Here is an 18,984-nt window from a genome sequence, read left to right as displayed (position 1 = left end):
TCAACTGGAATCTCACAAATTTGGTCTTCTAATTTTCAGCTAAATATGCATTCCATTGACAATTAAGGCAACAAGAATAGTTTATAGTTTATAATTATATGACGAAAATAATAATTTTATGGTATGAAAATGCTAAAGATTACTACAGGGATGATATCACAGAAGGGCTAATTGCTCCTCTCTGCAGTACCACAGTAATGTTTGCAGTATGGTTAGGCTGCTCTGCTTTTCAAATTCTGCGCACTATTATTGTCCAAATTTACTCTGCAAATGGGTTACAGTTTTGATAAAAGATGCTTAGTGAGCTGAAGGCGAGTGTGTATAAATGCTGCTACGCTCAGAGCCCACAGATGGGCCTTCCGCGAAACAATTCATTTTCCAACATCGCCCCCTTGTGGTATTTCAGAATTACGACGTATTATTAATCAGGTCTGGCTGCGACACAGACATCGCCACACGGGAAAGCAAAGATGTTCGGTTGTGTGGGGAAAATGGTTTTGTTAGCAGCTGAATTAAATTAACACAAAACAAAACACTATTGTAAAGTTTTATTATGCAACACAGTTTATGATAATATGATTACCTTTTGGAACACAATTAAGAATACAGTGATGAACAATCACGAAAAGAATACCTACAAATAATTTAATTCAAACCTATAAAATTTTTCAATAAAAGTCTTAATTATACACTATTTAAAAAAAAAAAAAAAAGCTTATATAGTATGTAAGTTATTCAAAAGTGCATGCTACTTTCTCAAATAATGTATGTTGCTTTGCATAAAAGCATCTGCTAAATTAATTAAATGTAAACGCAAATGAAAACCATGCAACGGCCACGTTTCTGTTTTACCACTTGATCTAATTTTTAATTACTTTCCGTTTGATTGATCTAATGCAGGTGTCTAAAGCACAAGGCCAAGTTAACATTGTAATTACATGAGAAAGTGAATTGGCCCAGCCAGTCTGTACTCAAACTTTATTGAAACATCCATCCCATAAATGATCCTAGCACTCACCCCAGAAGATCACACAACTGTAATTTCAGTCTACTGTGGGCTTCAGGCCCAGGCCCTGTACATCCCTACTTCTAACTCTTATACTGCATTCAATGTCAGCGAAAACTATCCCTTGAAAATTACGGACAGGCATTAAATATTAATTTAAAACTGACTTTACATCATTTTATAAATCTACTTGTTTTCAAAACATCTATGGCTTGATCTAAACAAATGTTAATACTCAAAGCATGCACTGAATTGAAATTGTACGTTTTAGTTCGAAAGAAATTAGTGGGAAATCTGATTTTAAGTAATTTTAAGGGCACAAACAAGTTGTTTTAAAAAATGAAATTTATATTTGATTGTAAATAATTTGGCAGTGTTACGATACTGACTACAGCTAATAGCGGAGGTTGAGTGAATAAAACGTTAGGTGGTTAATTACACACACACTTCTAAAATAATAGACATTAAAACTCTTAAACCGCGAGCTCAACCAAAATCTCGCGATAACTCGAGACGACCCAGCCCTTACGTGTGCGTCTTGGTACTGAGAATTCTCGCGAGATCTGTGGCGGGAAGATGGCAGACGGGTCCCAGCGGGATTCGGTTGGATTTAGCTCAACGCTGAGCGGACCCAGGCTTGAGTTTTGCCCCGATGGTGATGTTTGATGCTCCAGTCCGGCATTTAGTGTCCATGTTGAGCGGGGTGTCGCATTCCTTTCTGCCGATACTCTCCGGGAGCTGCCAGCGACGCACCTCTCCGGGCTCGCCGGCCAAGCATCCCCGCCGGAGCCGCTTCCAGTGAGACGGTCAGAGGGCACGAATATGACCGGGGAGACGATCCGCTCGCTGGGCAGGGAGCGCCAGCCGAGCGAGGACGACGATCTGCTGGGGCCCGGCGAAGAAGCCGACGCCATCGCGTCGCTGGCCGGCGATACCCGCACCGAGCGAGTCGGCGGTGGCCGGCTCCTCAGCGCACACAAGCAGGCGGCTCGAAGTCCGCAGTCACCGCCCAACGACAACGCGGTGGCGCCGTGCTGTGCCGTGGACGACCTGAACCGCAACCCGGTGCTGCTGGCCGCTGACGACTTCCCGCTACACCGCTGCGTTTTTGACGGTGATGTGCGGCGCCTCTCTTCGCTGATCCGCCTCCAGAACATCGCCCAGAAGGACGTCCACGGTAGGCAGCCACCTCCTCACCATCGGGCTCCGTAACCCCCACCCCCCCAAAAGCCGGTCTCGGTCTCTGATTCCCGGCGAGGGCACCGGGAGGGGCGCCGCCACGCCCCCAGATCCCCTCTGTTACCGGCGTAAACACCCAACCTGCCTCCTGTCAGCGCGTCTGATTGCCGTCCTGTACACCCCCTCTTTCATAGGCATGGTCTGCATCTCCACGCTCTCCCCCTGCTTAAATACTAACAATTTTATTCTGTTTTATTTGCATCCCTGCATCCCGTGTATTGTCCATGCGGTAGTTCGTACTGTAGTATTTTTATTTATTTATTTACCTTGGGTTGTTAAGGGCTTTTTTCTCTGTCCGGGGTGGGAGGCTGACCCCCTTTTTAAATTGCTCATGTGCGAAAAGAGAAGACTGCACATCTTTATATCATATACGATTATGTGAGTGCACATATTCTCATAAATAGAGCTGTATGTCAAAAGCAATGGCAGCAGTTAATGATAGGTCAGATGAACTGATTACAAATGTATTACAGTAATCCATGTTGGTCAAGATGGCTGCATGATGACCACCCCCCCCCCCCCCCCCCACCACCACCCCCCAGGCATCTCTTAGTGCCTCACAGCTTGTTTGAGGCCCAGATTAATGAGCCAGTGCTCTCCTGTCATGATCTGTTCTCCTCTCCCCTGCTCGTCTGCATTCTTGTGATGCGTCCTCATTTTTCATGTGCTGGTTTGTTTTCTTCTGAGCCTGACATCTGTGTGGAGATGCCTGTGGGTGTATGCTTCAAGGTGAGCGCCAAGGTGCCAGCTTGGCAGATTCCTGTCCCAAAACTGGGCGATAGAACATTTAGTAAGCATCAGGTTAACTGGGGCCGCCCAGACTTCACATTTTCCCACAATCTTGTGCATTTCTGGTTCCTCTGATGCTAGACATTGTTAAACACACCGTTATTCTTTTAGAACCAGTTTTTAATATGCCAAAAATCAAATGATTTAACTATTATAGTTGTTTCCTGTACATTTACCTTGACTGGCAGTGTTCCTTGTGAGACTCCCCTTGTTTCTGGTTCAGTAAAATTCTACAGGAAAAAGGAGAACTTTACCTTTATTTCCAGGTTTGGATGAATTCCGAAGGCTTGAGCCGTCAACACGGATGTCTCTTGCTGATAAGGTGTTGATTAATATCTGCATGCTGCTTTTGCACTTAATTTTCCTTGTTATTGTGATTTTGTAATATTTAATTTGTATCTATAATCTGTAATTTTTGGCCTAATTTGAAACATTACTGATACACTGTCATCTTCGGCAAATTAAGACTTTGACCTGATCTTCAATCAGATTTTAAAAGCCTGTGGAGATCGGTTGTTTAGCTTCATTAGGTCACGTTAACCGCAAAACCGCATTAAATGCAATCAGATTAATGCAACGTGTACTGCAAAGCAATCTCCTGTCAGCCAGCTTTATTTGATCCCTCTTGCAGGCTCAAGCCGTGAAAGACGGCATTATTTACATGAGCCTAAATAATGTATTTGGATGTTCGTTCTCTTCATTTACAACGTGTTGCTGTCATTATACAATAGTGCTTCCTACATTGTTGTTAACTTAAATACAGAAACTCGACACGTTTGCATTATGATGAGAGAATAATGGCTTCCGTGTCAGTATTTAGTTCCATCTGGTAGCCAGTACTGTTTACATCCTGGTGTATGTTTGCCACTGCTTTCACCAAAGCCCGCTGGCTTCTTTGTGATCTGTGCTCTGTCATTATCACCTTGTTTTACAGCTAATTGTGTAATTATAGCTGTAAATGTTATCTTGTGAGATATGGTTTGTCCTCCATGTTTGTTGTGGAAATGCTTTGAGGCATGCATAAGGAAACATTCCATTTGATCAGTGAAATCGGTGTGTGATGTCACTTGTCCCAGAAGTCACATGACTACCCTGAATGTCGTTAAACTGCAGGACATTTTAGGACATAATTGCGAAACACTTAATTGTTTCATTGTTATTTACATATTTGGCTCAGTGTGTGGAGTTTGCATGTTCTCCTTGTATTGTCATGGGGTTCCCTCCAGATACTCTGGTTTCCCCTCACAAACATGCTGAGGCTAATTGGAGTTACCAAATTGCCCATATATGTGCGTGTGGATGGTGTGCGAGAGTGGATTGTGTGTGCGCATGTGTGTGTGTGTGTGTGTGTGTGTGCCCGCCCTGCAATGGGGTGGCACCCCGTCCTGGGATGTTCTCCAGCTTGCGTCCATAGCCTCCAAGATAGACTCTAGTTACAAGCGGCTACCAAATATGTATGTATGTGTATGTTAAACTCGCAACTGATTACTTTATCATTTCTGGTTGACTCTGATTTCCAGCATGTCATCTCTGCATGTGAAATGTCAGAATTCACCTTTCGATATGTTGAGCTGTTACTCTCAGTTCAGACTCCATTTAAATGGCTAACTTTTATAATCCATGTACCTCATTTTATGTTTTTATTTGACCATTTACAAATTAAAATTTTATCTCGTCCCAGAATGGTCCTGCTTGTTGTTATATGCGTTTTAAATGCAGGTTATTTACTTAAGGACTCGGTGCTCTGGATTTTATCAGTAAGCCTAAGATTTAACCAGCCAAACCCCTTATTGGAAATAAGCTTTAATCGGCCTGACTGTCACACATGGTTTTAGAGAAAGCCAAACAATTTCAGTGAATACAGAACAGAACCTAATATATCACTATTCTGTAGGTAATTTGCGTTTCCCAGGTGTATTGCATACAGGAAATGATATTTGTACTTTTAGGTTTTTCCAGAAAGTAAATGCTTACCACTTGTACAGTAAGGCTGTTCTAATTACTTAACTGGTACATGTACACTGATGATTCATTTTATAATTTATTGCTGTTCTATATCCATTTGAAACCTAAATTGTATGTGTGGTTGTGCCATTGGAGTTTTGAATGTATACAAAATCAGATTAATTTGTAGAGGGGGAAAAACAGGAATATTAATTGAGATTTAACTGTTACTCTAAATTCCAGTGGCGATCTGTGGCGTTTAACACTCACCCCAGTTCTATGGGTGAATGAAATGTTCCCGGAGCTTAAAGTTTTAGGTGAGACCCTGCTATTGTAAAGTCCAGGCAGCTGTTTACCCACCTCCTGCATCTACTGTCCGGTTGGGCATTAAGTTAATGTTTTGGGCTCCCGTCGATATGGAAATCTGAGCCAGGTTGGCAGTATGGATTATATAATGCACACGGTATCTTAATGAGCTTGGGCGGCTGGTGTTTGGCTGGATGATCACACCCATTCCTGGGGTCTCCCTGGGGCGACATGTCAAGGAATTCCACGTACGAATGATGTGTTGAGGGACCTCGCCGGCCGCTCACCGATGCCGGTTTAATTGGGACCCCCCCCCGCCCCCCTCAGTTCTGCTTGTCTGCTCTGGCAGGACGACCTTGTTTGTTTAAAATCATCCCGTTCCTCTGACCCTGCTGTCTCCTGCCGCTGCAGGAAACACGCCGCTTCACCTGGCCGTGATGACGGGGCAGAAAGGTGAGTAGAGCATTTCTCGCTTGTGTGTTTCTGTGTGTATGTCTATATATCTGCCTGTTTCGAGAGTGAACTAGACCAGTGCAGTTATCTAACTGCGATAAATGCTATTTAGTGGAAGGGAGGCAGTTGTTACAGTAGAAGAATCTCAGTGATATTATCTCTTTTCCTCGGGGCCAGTGTTTCTCATGCCAGTCCACATTTTTGCTCCCTACTGGTAGCCAAAATGTCGGCTGTCTGGAAGGGAGCTGGGAGGGAGCAAAAACATGGACCGACTGGGGGTCCCTGAGGACCGAGTTGGGTGATGCTGTAGGGCCACAGCCCTCAGCTTGAGCCTCTCTCATGCTCCTTTTACTCTCAGGCTGACTGGGACTGTGGTGTTCAGAAAACCCACATTTTGTGATTCGATCAGGAGTCAGTGGTTGGTAGCCAGAGGCTGGGGTGGATAAGCCATTGTTTATGTAAAGTCCTGTGTGGAGCAGCATAGGGGTGAGGCAGCCATGCCCCCTAAGAGGAGCTGCCCCTACCCCCCCCCCCCCCCCCCCCCCCCGCCCGGCCCGGCCCCCTGGCCCCTGAATGGGGGTCCGGCCAGCGGGACGTGTTCAGTATTCCAGCCGAGATTACATAAGACACTTCTGGCTGTTCAACTCTGCTCAATGGAGACAGGAAGCGACCAACCAAGGGGTGAGCTACGTTGTGGGGGGGGTTGTGTAGCCTCTGATTCATTACCAGGGTTACACACCCCCCCCCCCCCCCCACTGCAGGACAGTGCACCCATGATTTCAAAATGTTTTGTTTCTGAATCTTTATTTTCCTGCTCTCAGTTAATTCCATTTAAGAAGTTTGCCTCATAACCAGGATTATGGAGGCGGGGTTATGTCAGGTAACTTAACATTAAATCATTACATGCTTCTGAATAAATCATGCATGATTTTATGCCTGGTTCAGAAACAGGACAGTTGGTTTAGTTTGTTTGGCAATTCCTTGCGACATCAACTTCCCTGGTTTAACGGGACCAGGGGCAAGATTTGGTGAGGAAAGGCCAGAGTGATCACTCGCCTGACGCCCCCGACCTGTCCGCGCAGTCCCTGATCCGTCCATGCCGTCCCGCAGGCTTAACTGAGACCGGCTCTGAAAAAAGAACAGGTTTGAAGAAGCTAAAACTGCTGTTTTCTTCCCTCAGCTCCAGCTTCTATTAATTTCCGCCTTCTCCCTTTGCTTCAGAGTGTGCCCACTTGCTCCTGGCCCACAATGCACCTGTCAAGGTGAAAAACGCTCAGGGATGGAGTCCCCTCGCCGAAGCCATCAGTTTCGGGGACAGGCAAATGAGTAAGTCACCCTCGTGGGTCCTTCATGTGCCATATCGCTTGTGCGCATTTAACGCAGGATTGGAGAACTTTGTAGTCTATAAAAGCGAGTTACTAGTAATTGTCGTCATGTGGTATTATAACATTACATGCACACCATAAACAAACGTATCTCAGATCTCTCCAGTAGTACCCAGCACACATTATCCAGTTAATTAACCTTATTTTGACATGGCGGAAGGAACTAGAAATTAGGCTGCCCTGGTATAAAATGGCTGCCACCATCTCAATAAACAAACTAGGTTTCCATTCAGCACTGGCCTCATTAACCTTAAATAACGAACGCTTAAGTATGTCCTTGTGAGGAGTATGTGTGTCTAGCTTCTAACAATATGTATATTTTCACTTCTGTAGTGATAAGCAATAAGATGTCCAATTACTTGTGAAAGTTGTAGGAATACGTTTGGTATTTGGGGGTTCGCTTGTCTAAAGTTTGTGTATTGTTAATTCAGTAGTTTTAGTGGTCTAGTCTTAGTCATTTTATGTAGTTCTGTAGTTCTTTGGTTTATATATATATAGCTACTGCTCTGTACTGTAAAGAACGGCCGTAAAAGGAGCTGCTTCCATCCATCAGTTTCTCCGTCAGTGTGGAAGGCAACTTTTGAACCTACTGAATGAAAACTCCCCACTCTTTGTGAGGTCTGGTTAATAAATCTTATTAAAATTTTTGCTAAGCTCTTAAATGTCGCACGTATTGAAGCACGTTGGATGTAATTTCTGGTCGAATCTGCACCCGTAACATGAGCCTGCCGCCTGCGTTCGTTGTGGTGTGTTCAATGCCAGCGTGACTGCATTAGTCAGCTCAAGTGTCCTCGAGATCTCAGAGCTCTTCCTGGCGTTTACAAGCCCTGTGTCGCCATGGCGGCCCCAGGAAACGTGTTGCCTTTTAAGCCACTCGGTGTCGGATAGTTTCATGGTAAATTAATAATGTGCATGATTAATGACTCCCGTAATTACTGTTTGGAGGTGGTGTTTTATGCATGTTTTTGTGCAGTTGTGTAGAAGCTGACTTAGGATTTGGATCTCTTTAATGTGACGTTGTAAAAGCCGTCTGCGTTATCGGTATGTGAACCTGAGTAGCTCAATGGGACGAGCTGGTTTGGTTGGCAGCTTAAAAGCTGGGCTTTGTGCGATCGTTGGAGTTATTTTAGCGTCTCGCATCCGGTTTTTGTGTTTTGTTTTTTTCCCCCCTTCTTTCACTCTTTTCAGCCCGTCTAGTGGACCAGTTCTGGTTTAAAGGGTGACTGGGTCTCTTGCAGTTTTTCACCCACAAATTATTTCAGCCCCAATACCTTCAAATACCGACCTTGCCAGGAAGTCACGCCTTGGGGGGGGGACAGTTGCTGGGGTCGGGGGTGAATACCAGCTCCCTTGGGATTATTTATCCCCAGTTTCCTGCTCTGCCATAATTAGCATTAATGTGGTTGTTGGGTTAATTGTGTTGAGTGTTCTGGGACTAGCGAATGGTTATAAGGAGCTGACTCCTAAGCAGGCCGGGCCTGTGGGGGCTGGGGGGGGCAGCGTGCCGGCCGGCCTGTCTTCACTGGCCTTTCCCTTTAAGCGGCAGCTGAAAGGTGGCCTTCCCCCCCCGAGCTGTTTTGTCGGTGAGCGAGGGCCACCCAGCAGGCTGCCCTGACCGGATGTTTTTTGCCAAAGGGGCAGATGGGCTGCGAGGCCCCAGCTTGGGGGGTGGCGGCCCCCAGAGGGCAGCTTCTGGCAGCGTTGAGACTCCCTGCCCACATCACGCTTCGTCATCCCCCCCCCCCCCCCCACAGATTTGGGTTGTTCTGCCGCATGAATTTCTTTTTGAGGATGTTTACCACGGTAATTGAAGAGAGCGGCCCCTCTTAGGACACCTTGTGGCCGCCATGATGTGCTCACATCAAGAAATACTTGTATGAACAGCCATAATGTGTCAGCCTGCTACACCTGGCTAGTTTTTAGACGTGCTTTGCGCTAAATGAGGAATCCTTCAGTGCAGCTGGATGCTTGATGATACACTAGCTAAAATGCCAAATGGGTAGGTCCTCTTCTGTTCTATTTACACATTATATATTCATTTACAAGAACAATAACATCACAAACTGATCTAAAGTCACGGGCTCAGCGCAAACCGCAGAAGTCTTATTAAACCTTTTTATTTTTAATTAATGGACTTGTCAGCCGATGGATTGTACTTCTGTAAGTGCACCACAGGTTATGAAATGCTCGCAGATGAATAATTAAAATGCCGCGCTGTATCGGATTCCAGTTTCCGCCGCCGCATTTCTGATTAATTTCCAGCAGCTTGCATGAATGATATATGATAGATACACTCCCTTCATTACGTGCTTTATGGGGGGAAACCAAAAGTAAGTCTCTGACCACTTGAGTGGCAGCCAGCATGGTTCAATAATGAAGATCATTTTGGTGTTTGTCTGCTGTCGCTTTCTGCAAATGTGGATAACACAGTAATTTATTAAAATATCTTCTTGCAGAGATAGTTTGTTAGCCTCCAGAATAAACTGTGGGACATCTTGTGCTTTGTTCAGACCTCTGTGAACCTCTGGTGTTTTATGCAAAATTGATTGACTTTGCCTGTAATCTTAAAACCTTAATGGTCTATTTAAATTCACTTTCTGTGTGTTATGGTGCTTTCCTACTGCCCCCAAGAACCAAGGCCAAATTTACACACGCAAATGTTAATTCTGCTAGCATTTCATGCTGACATAAGACGACGATTCTAGAGAAAATAAATAAGATGGTGATTCTCAGAGACTTGCTAGCGGAAATTAGCGCACAGTAAATCCTGGTATACACTGCATGAAAAATAAAGTGTCTCTTCGGTTTTGCATCACTGTAGCTCTCCAAACGTGGCGACGGCTTTACTGCGCTGATCCTGCTTTAGTGGAAAACCAAATTTAACTGGAACCGTGCTGTGACTAGTCTCTCTTCGCGGTACAGCTCGTGTACATGTGCCAGTGGAAAACACCTCTGCTCTGCGCTTCCATGTTCCCAAGGTGACAGCCGGAGTTTAGGTGCCCCGGTGGCTCTAAGTTATCCATCTTGTCCACTAAAAAATAGGAATTACTATTACGAGTGAGTAAAGGTCGCCGGTGGTGATGACCTGTTTAGAAGCAGGTTTAGCCATCTGAGTTACACGATTAACAGACCACAACACCAAATGTTTTGAGAAGTTTTGGTTCTGTCCAGTACCTAAAAACAGATAATCAAAGACCGCCAAATCATATCAGTATATTACTGTGCATTGTATGGACTGTATTTGGTGTCAAGAAGATGTCGTCTCTTGTTGGAACATAGTTTAAATGGTTCAGAAACTAGGTTTTCAGTCTGTTTGTATGCGTATTGAGGTCTACTCAACCGTAGAGTGGGATGCTCTGGACCCAGATGTCTTCTCTTCACCTGTCTGATTTAGCTTTCCTTAAGATCTTAGGCTCAGGCATTTTTGTTTAATATGGGTGATTGTCGTCCCCCCCCCCTTTTTTCCTTTCAGTCACTGCGCTGCTGAGGAAGCTGAAACAGCAGTCCAGAGAAAGCGTACAGGACAAGAGGCCTCGCCTGCTCAACGCCCTGAAAGAGGTGAGCCTTCGGATCACTAGCATTTTAGCACGTTAGCATACAGTCTGCTGTTTCAGAACACTAGCATACACCCTGCTCTTCAGATTATTAGCATTTTAGCACGTTAGCATACACCCTGCTCCTCCAGATGACTAGCATATTAGCACGTTAGCATGCATCTTTCTGCAGGTGTTGTTGGTCTGTTTTAGGCCTACTTTTAAGATATTTCCCTGCACTATAACATTAAGAGTCATCCCTAGTGTTCAATTAATTTTCTTTCCATTCTTTCCTGCTCCCAGCTTGGCGACTTTTATCTGGAGTTTCACTGGGATTTCCAAAGCTGGGGTGAGTTCTCACTAGTCTTTCATTAGGTTTAATAGTAATAGTAGACCTTTTCCTTAGAGGCATTTTGGGGCATTTAATTACATTCCCCAGTCTTCCCTTTAAACCACATGAAGCCCTTGACTTGAAAAGCAGCAGCTTCATCTGACAATAAATCCCATAATGTTGAGTTGTATGCAGTAGAGCCCTGCATTGGGAGCGGGATCCCGCGGGACCCAACGCAAATCTCACGGGATTGGGCGGGTTTTAGATTGTCGTGGGCGGGAGCGGGCGGGAGTGACAGAGACAGCGGGCGGGATTGGGCGGGAATCGTCAGAAATTCAGCGGGAGTGGGCGGTAATGGTCAGAAATTCAGCGGGAGTGGGTGGGAGCGGGATTAAAAAAATAGTCCTGCGCAGGGCTCTAGTATGCAGTCAAGTTAAACACTGGTGTTACCCTTTCTCTGCGTTCTTTGGGTGAGATAATGTTCTGCGCCCTGCAGACATTTTTCATTTGTGCAGAACACAAATAGAAGTGATCAGCTTGTTTGTTGCGTGAAATATAAGGGATCTCTCTCTCTCTCTCTCTCTCTCTCTCTCTGTCTCCAATTCCGTAGTTTGAAAAGGAATTTCCAACTGTCCCTCTCAATTCCTTTTTCCTTTGCAGTTCCTTTACTGTCCCGAATCCTGCCTTCTGACACCTGTAAAATCTCCAAGCAAGGCCTCACCATCAGGTAAGGTGAACCCACTCACTCTTTGGAGTCGACGATGGACGAACCCGGGTGACTGGGCTGTCAGACCACCCTGGAGCCCCAGGTGGGTCCCTGTCCCTCTGACGCGACGTCTCTCGCAGGCTGGACACCACCCTCGTCGACTTCACCGACATGAAGTGCCAGAGGGGGGACCTCAGCTTCATCTTCGACGGCAACGCCCCACCCTCCGAGTCCTTCGTGGTGCTCGACAACGAGCAGAAGGTCTACCAGTGGATCCATCATGAGGTGAATCCGGGGGGGCGGGGCTTTGGGGAATCAGGGAAGCACGATTCTGGGACGTCTTAACAGCAGAAACCATCCGATTCCTTAGCAAGGCCAAGTTATATTCTCAGTGGCTTCATTATGCGCTGAAATCTCCTCATTTGAACCTCTTATTGAAGCCTGGGCAATTATTATCTGTGGAGAGCCGAGCCTGAGATTCACCATGTAAGCAGGTGCCATTCTTCATGATTTGTCCAACCCATATGCACACCTGTGTAAACTGGTTAAATTATTCACTTGTACAGTGCATCATGAGCACAGATCGTGTGGGGAAAAACCTACCTTTAGGGTGGGTATTATTCAGAATGTGAGGTACCTATGTTTTTACACTTCTGAGCTTGAGGCCTATAATGAGGGTCCACCTTGCTTCACCTGGCCTGCAGGGGGCACACTAACATGGCGTTTCTTGTCGTAGGAGTCGGAGATGGAGACTGAGGAGGAAGTGGACATCTTAATGAGCAGCGACATTTATTCGGCCACGCTTTCCACAAAATCCATCACCTTCGCCCGCTCCCAGATGGGCTGGCTCTTCCGTGAGGACAAAACGGTGAGATTTCTTCTTAGCAGGAATTCCAGGTTTGAAATTTTGGTTAAAAAAAAAAATCTTTCTTTTGTAATAACACTTTTTAACAAAACAATTTAGATTTAATAATCTCGTTCTTGGTACCCTGGCCTTTCGCTTCAAACGCTCCACTCGGGCATAGCTTGTGAATTGGACTCTTTTGCCTGATTGCGGCTGACCGTCGCCCCCTTCTGGTCGTTGCAGGAAAGGGTTGGGAATTTCCTGGCGGATTTTTATTCGGTGAATGGGCTGGTGCTGGAGTCGCGGAAGCGGCGGGAGCACCTGAGCGAGGAGGACGTGCTGAGGAACAAGGCCATCATGGAGAGCTGGAGCAAGGGTGGTGGCCTGGCCGAACAGAGCTTCGAGGTGGGTGCCGTACCTCGGGGGGGTCTCCTGCTCGTCCTCCGCAGCACCAGTGTGAGGTTGGGTCTCGCACCTTCGAGAAACAACTCTTCCCCATTCAGTTCTGGCTCTGGATTCATCTTTGCCTTTAGGGTGAATTTTTTTTCATGAATTTTCATGGTGACCCACCTGCGGCCTCAGAGAGGGTAAACGGGGACAGGCTGTTGTGTGCAGGGACACTGCTTTTCCCCCAGCCTGCTCTTCCTGAGCTATTAATTGGCCGCGGTTCGGTAGTGACCCGGCCCCCTGCCAGGAAGGATGCTCTTTAAATGAGGGCGCTCACCTGCATAGTGTCCCGTGATGGGAGCCGTGGGCTCAAAGGACAGCAGTGATGTACGGTCCAGCCTCCTGCTGCTCGGTGACAGTTGCCAGGTGACAGCCGGCGGACATTAAGTTCACCTGTAAGGGCTGGTTTCATACGGATGGTGGACATGCCACGTTCTTGGATGTTCACGCTGCTTGGCACCAGGGTTAAGCTGCTCTTAAGTCATGATTCTGAAGCGTGGTATATTATGGGTATATTAAAAATAAGTATTTTACTAAAACTGTGCATTATATACTGACAGTACACAAGGACATAGACAGGTATATGGCATTGCAGATGCAAACATTTATTTTACTTCTGAGCCACCTGGGATTTTAAAATCCCATCGCAAGGAATCATACAAATGTTGGTACATCCAAGGCTTCCTCAGCAAACCTGTCCTTGAGTCTGCCAGCTGTATCTTCAGTCTCATCAGTGAGGGTGTTTGTATACAGTCTCCGTCCTGACTTTCTGGTACTTTCCCCTTGGCCAATTCGAGGCCCGCCCGCAGCACGCTTGTTGGCCGCGTTTTCGAGCAGTGTGCGGTCGTCACCTTCTGCAGGAAGTGTGACCCTCAGCTGTCCAGTCGGGGCCTGAATCTGGGAACTGCCCTCCTTCCTGATGTTGATAAAGAGCAGAGCTACGACTCCCAAGTCGCTCAGAACTACAGCCTGCAGGAGTGACCTGCCTGCTCTTACTTACACAGAGAATTAATCCATCAGTACCTAAGGCTTGTGGTCGGCATCCCAGAAGGCCTTGCTGCAGTGACTTCCCTTGTTATTATGCTTATCTCTATATGTATGATATTCCCCCAGAACACAGGCTTGTGTCCCCCCCCCTCCAGCTGAACACCATAAACCCCGTCTGGGACTCCTCTTTCCTGATGTGTCATCTCCCCCCCCCCCCACAGCCCATCAGGAGGCAGTCACTTGTCCCGCCGTCGCCTAGCACCATCTCGTGGGAGGAGTACATCACCGCGGAGAGGGGGAAGTAAGCACCAGCCCCCGCCCGCCCACCTGCTACTCACACTGGGGGGTGTCAGACTGCGTCCACCCCCCCCCCGGAGCCCTGGCTCTGTCACTTTCCCAGCATGGACTGTCAGGTCTGGCACCAATTGGAGCCCCTCCAAGCCGCATGACCTTCTGAAGATTGTGGACGCTGCATTTATCCGGAAGTCCCCCACCATGAGTGGGAAATGGGAGCTTATGGTTAACCAATTATGAAACCATCCCGTTCGGTAGCACTGCTGGTAATTGTTTTTATTCCTAATTCCGCCACGGGTACTATGAATGTTTGGGTGGGTGTCTGGCATCGCCACGCAGACCCATGTTTACCTCCCGGAGTGGTTTGTGGTCTCGTGAGCCATTGGCCTCCAGTTCCGAGAAGGATTAGGTCACCTGCCCGCCCCGGCAAGCCAGGCCCCCATCAGCATCCGTCTGCGACTCTGGTCCTGGGCCTGTGCCCATCTCCCCGTGCCCGGCACGACTCACCCTGCTCTGTCCTCCGTCCCGTTCGCTTGGGCATATCAAGGTCACCTAGACCCCACTCTCTAGTTAAATTTTCCTGCCCTTTTGTTTGCTTCTATCCAACATATTGAAACTGAAGTTATTTTACTTCATTTTTATAGGCTGCGATCAGGCCCCTGTAATAGGCTGGTTTATTTATAGTTGCCCCGCCCTCTCAGTGTTAATGGCCAATTGTAATTAGTTACCCTCAGCATGACTGTATCCGGGCTTAAGCTGACTCTCAGGGGCCTTGTCTCTCTGACAATGTGATTCTTTAAATCTTGAAAGAGAAATGATCTTCGTGTCGTTTTTATGACCTGGCCTCCTCTCAGCGCTGTGCAGCAGTGTCCCCGGAGTTTTCTAGAAGCGCAAATCACCCCGACCACATCATGCCGCCAGCCTCTCAGATTCTTCTGCTCGCCTAGCCCCCCTCCCCCCACCTAACGAGAGTGTCCTCTGCAGGGCTCCTCACCTGGGCAGGGAGCTGGTGTGTAAGGAGAGCAGGAAGAACTTCAAAGCCACCGTCGCCATGAGCCAGGAGTTCCCACTGGGCATCGAGGCGTGAGTGTGGGAGACGAGGCCGCCGGCTGCCTTTGCCCCCAACGCCCTGCGACGCGTCTCTCTCCCCGCAGGCTCCTGAACGTCCTGGAGGTCATCGCGCCCTTCAAGCACTTCAACAAGCTGCGGGAATTCGTGCAGATGAAGCTGCCGCCTGGGTTCCCCGTCAAGCTGGGTGAGGAGCCGGCTCGCATTGAGGCTGGTACCGTGCAGAAACTGTGTAATGTGTGTCAGCCATTTTAAAAGCACTCCTAAAGTCACCCCAGTACGTATATTTTGCTGTACAGTAGATCCTTGCATCCATGCAGTTTTGAGAAAGCAGCATCAGACAGTCCTGAGAGCAGTTGGGGTTAAAGGTCTTGCTTAGGAGATCAACAGTAAACTGATATCATGGGATTTGAACCGAAAACCTTCCGATTATAGGTACAGTGTCCTAACACTGAGCTATGCAGCAGCCTCAGCACCCATCCAATGCACCCATATATTTGTTGACTCAAGCATACCATGATTGACTGACCAGTTTCAGTAACTTTTATGTCACATTGTATATTTGCTCAGAAAAAAAAAATACTACCCACCTTAAATGTTTAAAGCTGTTAAAATGATTAAGATTTCTGTACTGTCCTGTATGTCCATCTGACTTTCTCACAGCAGTTTTTATCCACACCGTAAGTGAGCGGCAGTGTCCCTCGGAGAGACCCCTGCAATGTAACGGCCTGTGTACACCTCTGTTTCAGACATCCCCGTGTTTCCCACTATCGCCGCCACCGTGACATTTCAGGAGTTCCACTATGACACGTTCGACGTGTCCAACTTCACCATCCCTAACGAGTACAAGGAGGACCCCAGTCGCTTCCCCGACCTCTAACCTCCCCCGTCCCCTCCCCCACCCCCCCGCCGTGGAGCGTTTGCTGGGTCGTGAATAATTCAACCCGCAAAAAGGGCATTCGATTGAAATGTGGAGGAGTTTGCTCGGTCTGACCTTTACGGAAAAGGGACTGACGTGTCGAGCCTCCAGCGAGGGCGGCTGGTTTGTTGGATGAATTTTTGTTGAGATATGGGATGGGAATTGTGGCAGCCCGCCCGGGTTTAGGATCACCCAGACCTGTCCACATGCGTCACCCTTGTACGACGTGCCGAGCTTATAACGCTAGTCTTTGCAGGTGAACGCCTTAAAAAGTTACAAAAGACCCATTTTAGAGGCTGGTTTTGAAGAGTGAAGACGTCCAATCACACCAAGCTGTAATTTTTTTTATTACTTTTTAACGTGTAAACTATGTGGTAACATTTACACTTAAATGTCAGCGTTCTCTATAAAACCCTTTTCTAGGCTGTTAGGGCTGGGGTAGGAACAAAGCTTTTGATGGTGTATGATTCAGATAGGAGTTTTTAATGATGGAGAAATACAGGCCTTTTTTAAGTACAGGGTTGTTAATACCTCTCAAATCCATTTTGACGAGTCACTGTCAGCTAGCCGTAGCTGCTATCTGAATGTGTTTTTTATACCAGCCGGTCGGGCGCTGGAACATGATGTGCGATTTGTACTTTCGGTGGAGTTTTTAAAGCCGCACACGCCCCCAAACCTCCTAAATCCCTGGTAGCTGGGGGAAGGCGAGATTAACGGGCCGGGGGGGTGGGCAGACCGAAGAGTCGTCCCGACTGTGAAGCCGCACTGCAGTGACATAGGAGATCTCTCTGCACCCCTGATGACGGCTGTCTGTCTCCGTGTTGTTTACGAACGGACTGTTCCGGTTTTGTGGAAGTTCATTATTCGATAGCCAGTGTTTATTTGTATGCGGATAATATCCGTGATGCAGTAAAACATCGCCAACCAGGGAGATCTTGCGGTCGCTACAGATTATGGGTGAATCCGGCTTGCAGGTTTCAACACTCCCTCCAGCAGTAATGTTCCATATCTGGTGCTTAAAATTTCCTACAAAACGTAATATTCTCTACTATATGTCTTCGTAAATGCCACATTTTATATTAAAAAAAAAAAAAAAGAATTAAAGTACTGGATTCATTAGTGTCGTCATTTTTCCGTGTAAGTTTTTTTTTAACGTCCCCTATACCAGTTTGTACAGCCAGTAAGGAAAGCCGCCGTTTTTGGTTTTCCACCGTTTCTGTTCGTTTTAACGTAAACCACCTTTTACACTACGTGTGCTTCCGTGTCTCACTACTGGATAGTGCGACGTCACGTCTCGACTCGTGCATTTTGTAAAGATGCTTGTTTAAGCTTCGTTTCATTAGGTACAGTGAGCAGAAGGGATATTTTAAAAGGCATACACCAACTTTTCCACTTCTAGAAGGCAGTGTATATAATTAACCTTCTGTCTATACGTTTCTGATTGTACAGCAAGAACCTTGTATAATTGCCTTCCTGCCTATTTTCCTATTAAAATGTATTGTAATAAAGTGTTCGTATACCATCAATCTACACTGAGTTTATTAAACGGTGCATTTCTGTTTATCAAAATGTGAGTGCATGTCCGTTTGTAACGTAGAAGTAAATGGTTCAGGACTTTTGCATGGTAGGTGGCTGGGCTTCAGCAATGAGTCTCGAACGTAACCAGTAGCGATTTTCCCGTGGGATTTTGAGCTAATCTGTCATGTATTTTTTAATACTTCCCTAAATATCCTAATAATGTTAGTAATTTAGAGACAGCCACGAGAAACTCGTCGTAAAAGATGCAATTGATGTGTTGGGTTACTGTGGTGGCCTTTGGTGTCTTTATGCATTAAGGGATTATCTGTGGTTAATCGGTCCTGTTGCAAAATGGGGCTTCCAGTAACTGAACCTGTCATGTGATGCTGATATAGAACCGGTAAGTGACGCGTGTAACAGGAATAATGTGTTGTATGACAATGGCAAGGAAGAGAAAAGGTAACCGCGCAAAGAGGCTGCTTTTGGATCCAGGCTGCTGGGTTAAGGGCCTTTTGCTATAGGAAGAGTTTCCCTTGAGTTCAGTGTCCATCCTGATAGAGCACGTCCTTCAACTGAAGCTGTCTTCCCCACCTAAGGCTTGGTTTAATTTTGGTGGTTGTCTGCACTGCCGTTATGGGAACACTGTTGGCCCTGATGCATGAGATTTTTTTTAAGCTTCATGGAATTGTGATAACATGGGACACTTTGTCATAGAAATGTGATATTTATGGAATTATAGCTGTGAAATCTACTGCATTTAAGGTAGTTTTACCTGAACCGCTTCTTACTGCCATCTGAATGTGTTTGGCACGGGCTGCTTCCAGACGTTTGTGTTTGATGCTAGAATACATTCATTTAAGTGTCAATTTTGATGGCGGTAGGTAGCCCTGAATTTAAACGAGGTATATTTCTCTAACTTTTGCTGTTATTTTGTTAGATGCTGATGTGAATGACCCTGACCTCCCGCTCTTATGCTGCCAGCCCTTACACAGACCCCCATGGACACAGAAGCGCGCTCTATAATTTAGTGTAACCATTCTGCTTTCCCTCACCTGTTACAGCAGCAGTGTGAGCCCCCGGACTTGCTCGCTGTGTTCTAGGTGATGTACGGCCCCAGAATGACTTTGGTGGGGGCCTCTCTGGTCTTACAGCTCCTGTGCACTCCACTTCATTGTGCCAGCCCCCCCCCAGCATATGGCCTGCAGTGTCTTGTTC

At 46.7% G+C, this 18,984-nt stretch overlaps 1 protein-coding gene across 1 annotated transcript; it reads left to right on the top strand.

Moving 5' to 3' along the window:
- Window positions 1-1,198: 1,198 nt before the first annotated feature.
- On the top strand, window positions 1,199-17,820 carry LOC111847539 (ankyrin repeat domain-containing protein 13C-like). Its single transcript, XM_023818803.2, has 13 exons — window positions 1,199-2,183; window positions 5,696-5,737; window positions 6,959-7,063; window positions 10,595-10,680; window positions 10,959-11,004; window positions 11,647-11,713; window positions 11,833-11,977; window positions 12,429-12,560; window positions 12,780-12,941; window positions 14,192-14,271; window positions 15,249-15,347; window positions 15,419-15,519; window positions 16,082-17,820. Exons 1-13 carry the CDS (start codon window positions 1,829-1,831, stop codon window positions 16,210-16,212), a joined length of 1,551 nt encoding a protein of 516 aa, XP_023674571.1. The 5' UTR covers window positions 1,199-1,828; the 3' UTR covers window positions 16,213-17,820.
- Window positions 17,821-18,984: the final 1,164 nt, after the last annotated feature.

This window comes from Paramormyrops kingsleyae, chromosome 21 (assembly GCF_048594095.1).
Source record: "Paramormyrops kingsleyae isolate MSU_618 chromosome 21, PKINGS_0.4, whole genome shotgun sequence".
Lineage (NCBI taxonomy): Eukaryota > Metazoa > Chordata > Actinopteri > Osteoglossiformes > Mormyridae > Paramormyrops > Paramormyrops kingsleyae.
Note: the sequence above shows the minus strand (reverse complement) of the source record. Positions and strands in the feature narration are given on the sequence as shown.

What these genes read in the sequence shown, in the direction of transcription:
- LOC111847539 (XM_023818803.2), top strand. Translation starts at nt 1,829, where the DNA reads ATGACCGGGGAGACGATCCGCTCGCTGGGCAGGGAGCGCCAGCCGAGC. An exon ending in TTTCGGGGACAGGCAAATGA is followed by an intron (nt 7,064 to 10,594) that starts GTAAGTCACCCT and finishes TTTTCCTTTCAG; the next exon opens with TCACTGCGCTGCTGAGGAAG. An exon ending in TGGCCGAACAGAGCTTCGAG is followed by an intron (nt 12,942 to 14,191) that starts GTGGGTGCCGTA and finishes CCCCCCCCACAG; the next exon opens with CCCATCAGGAGGCAGTCACT.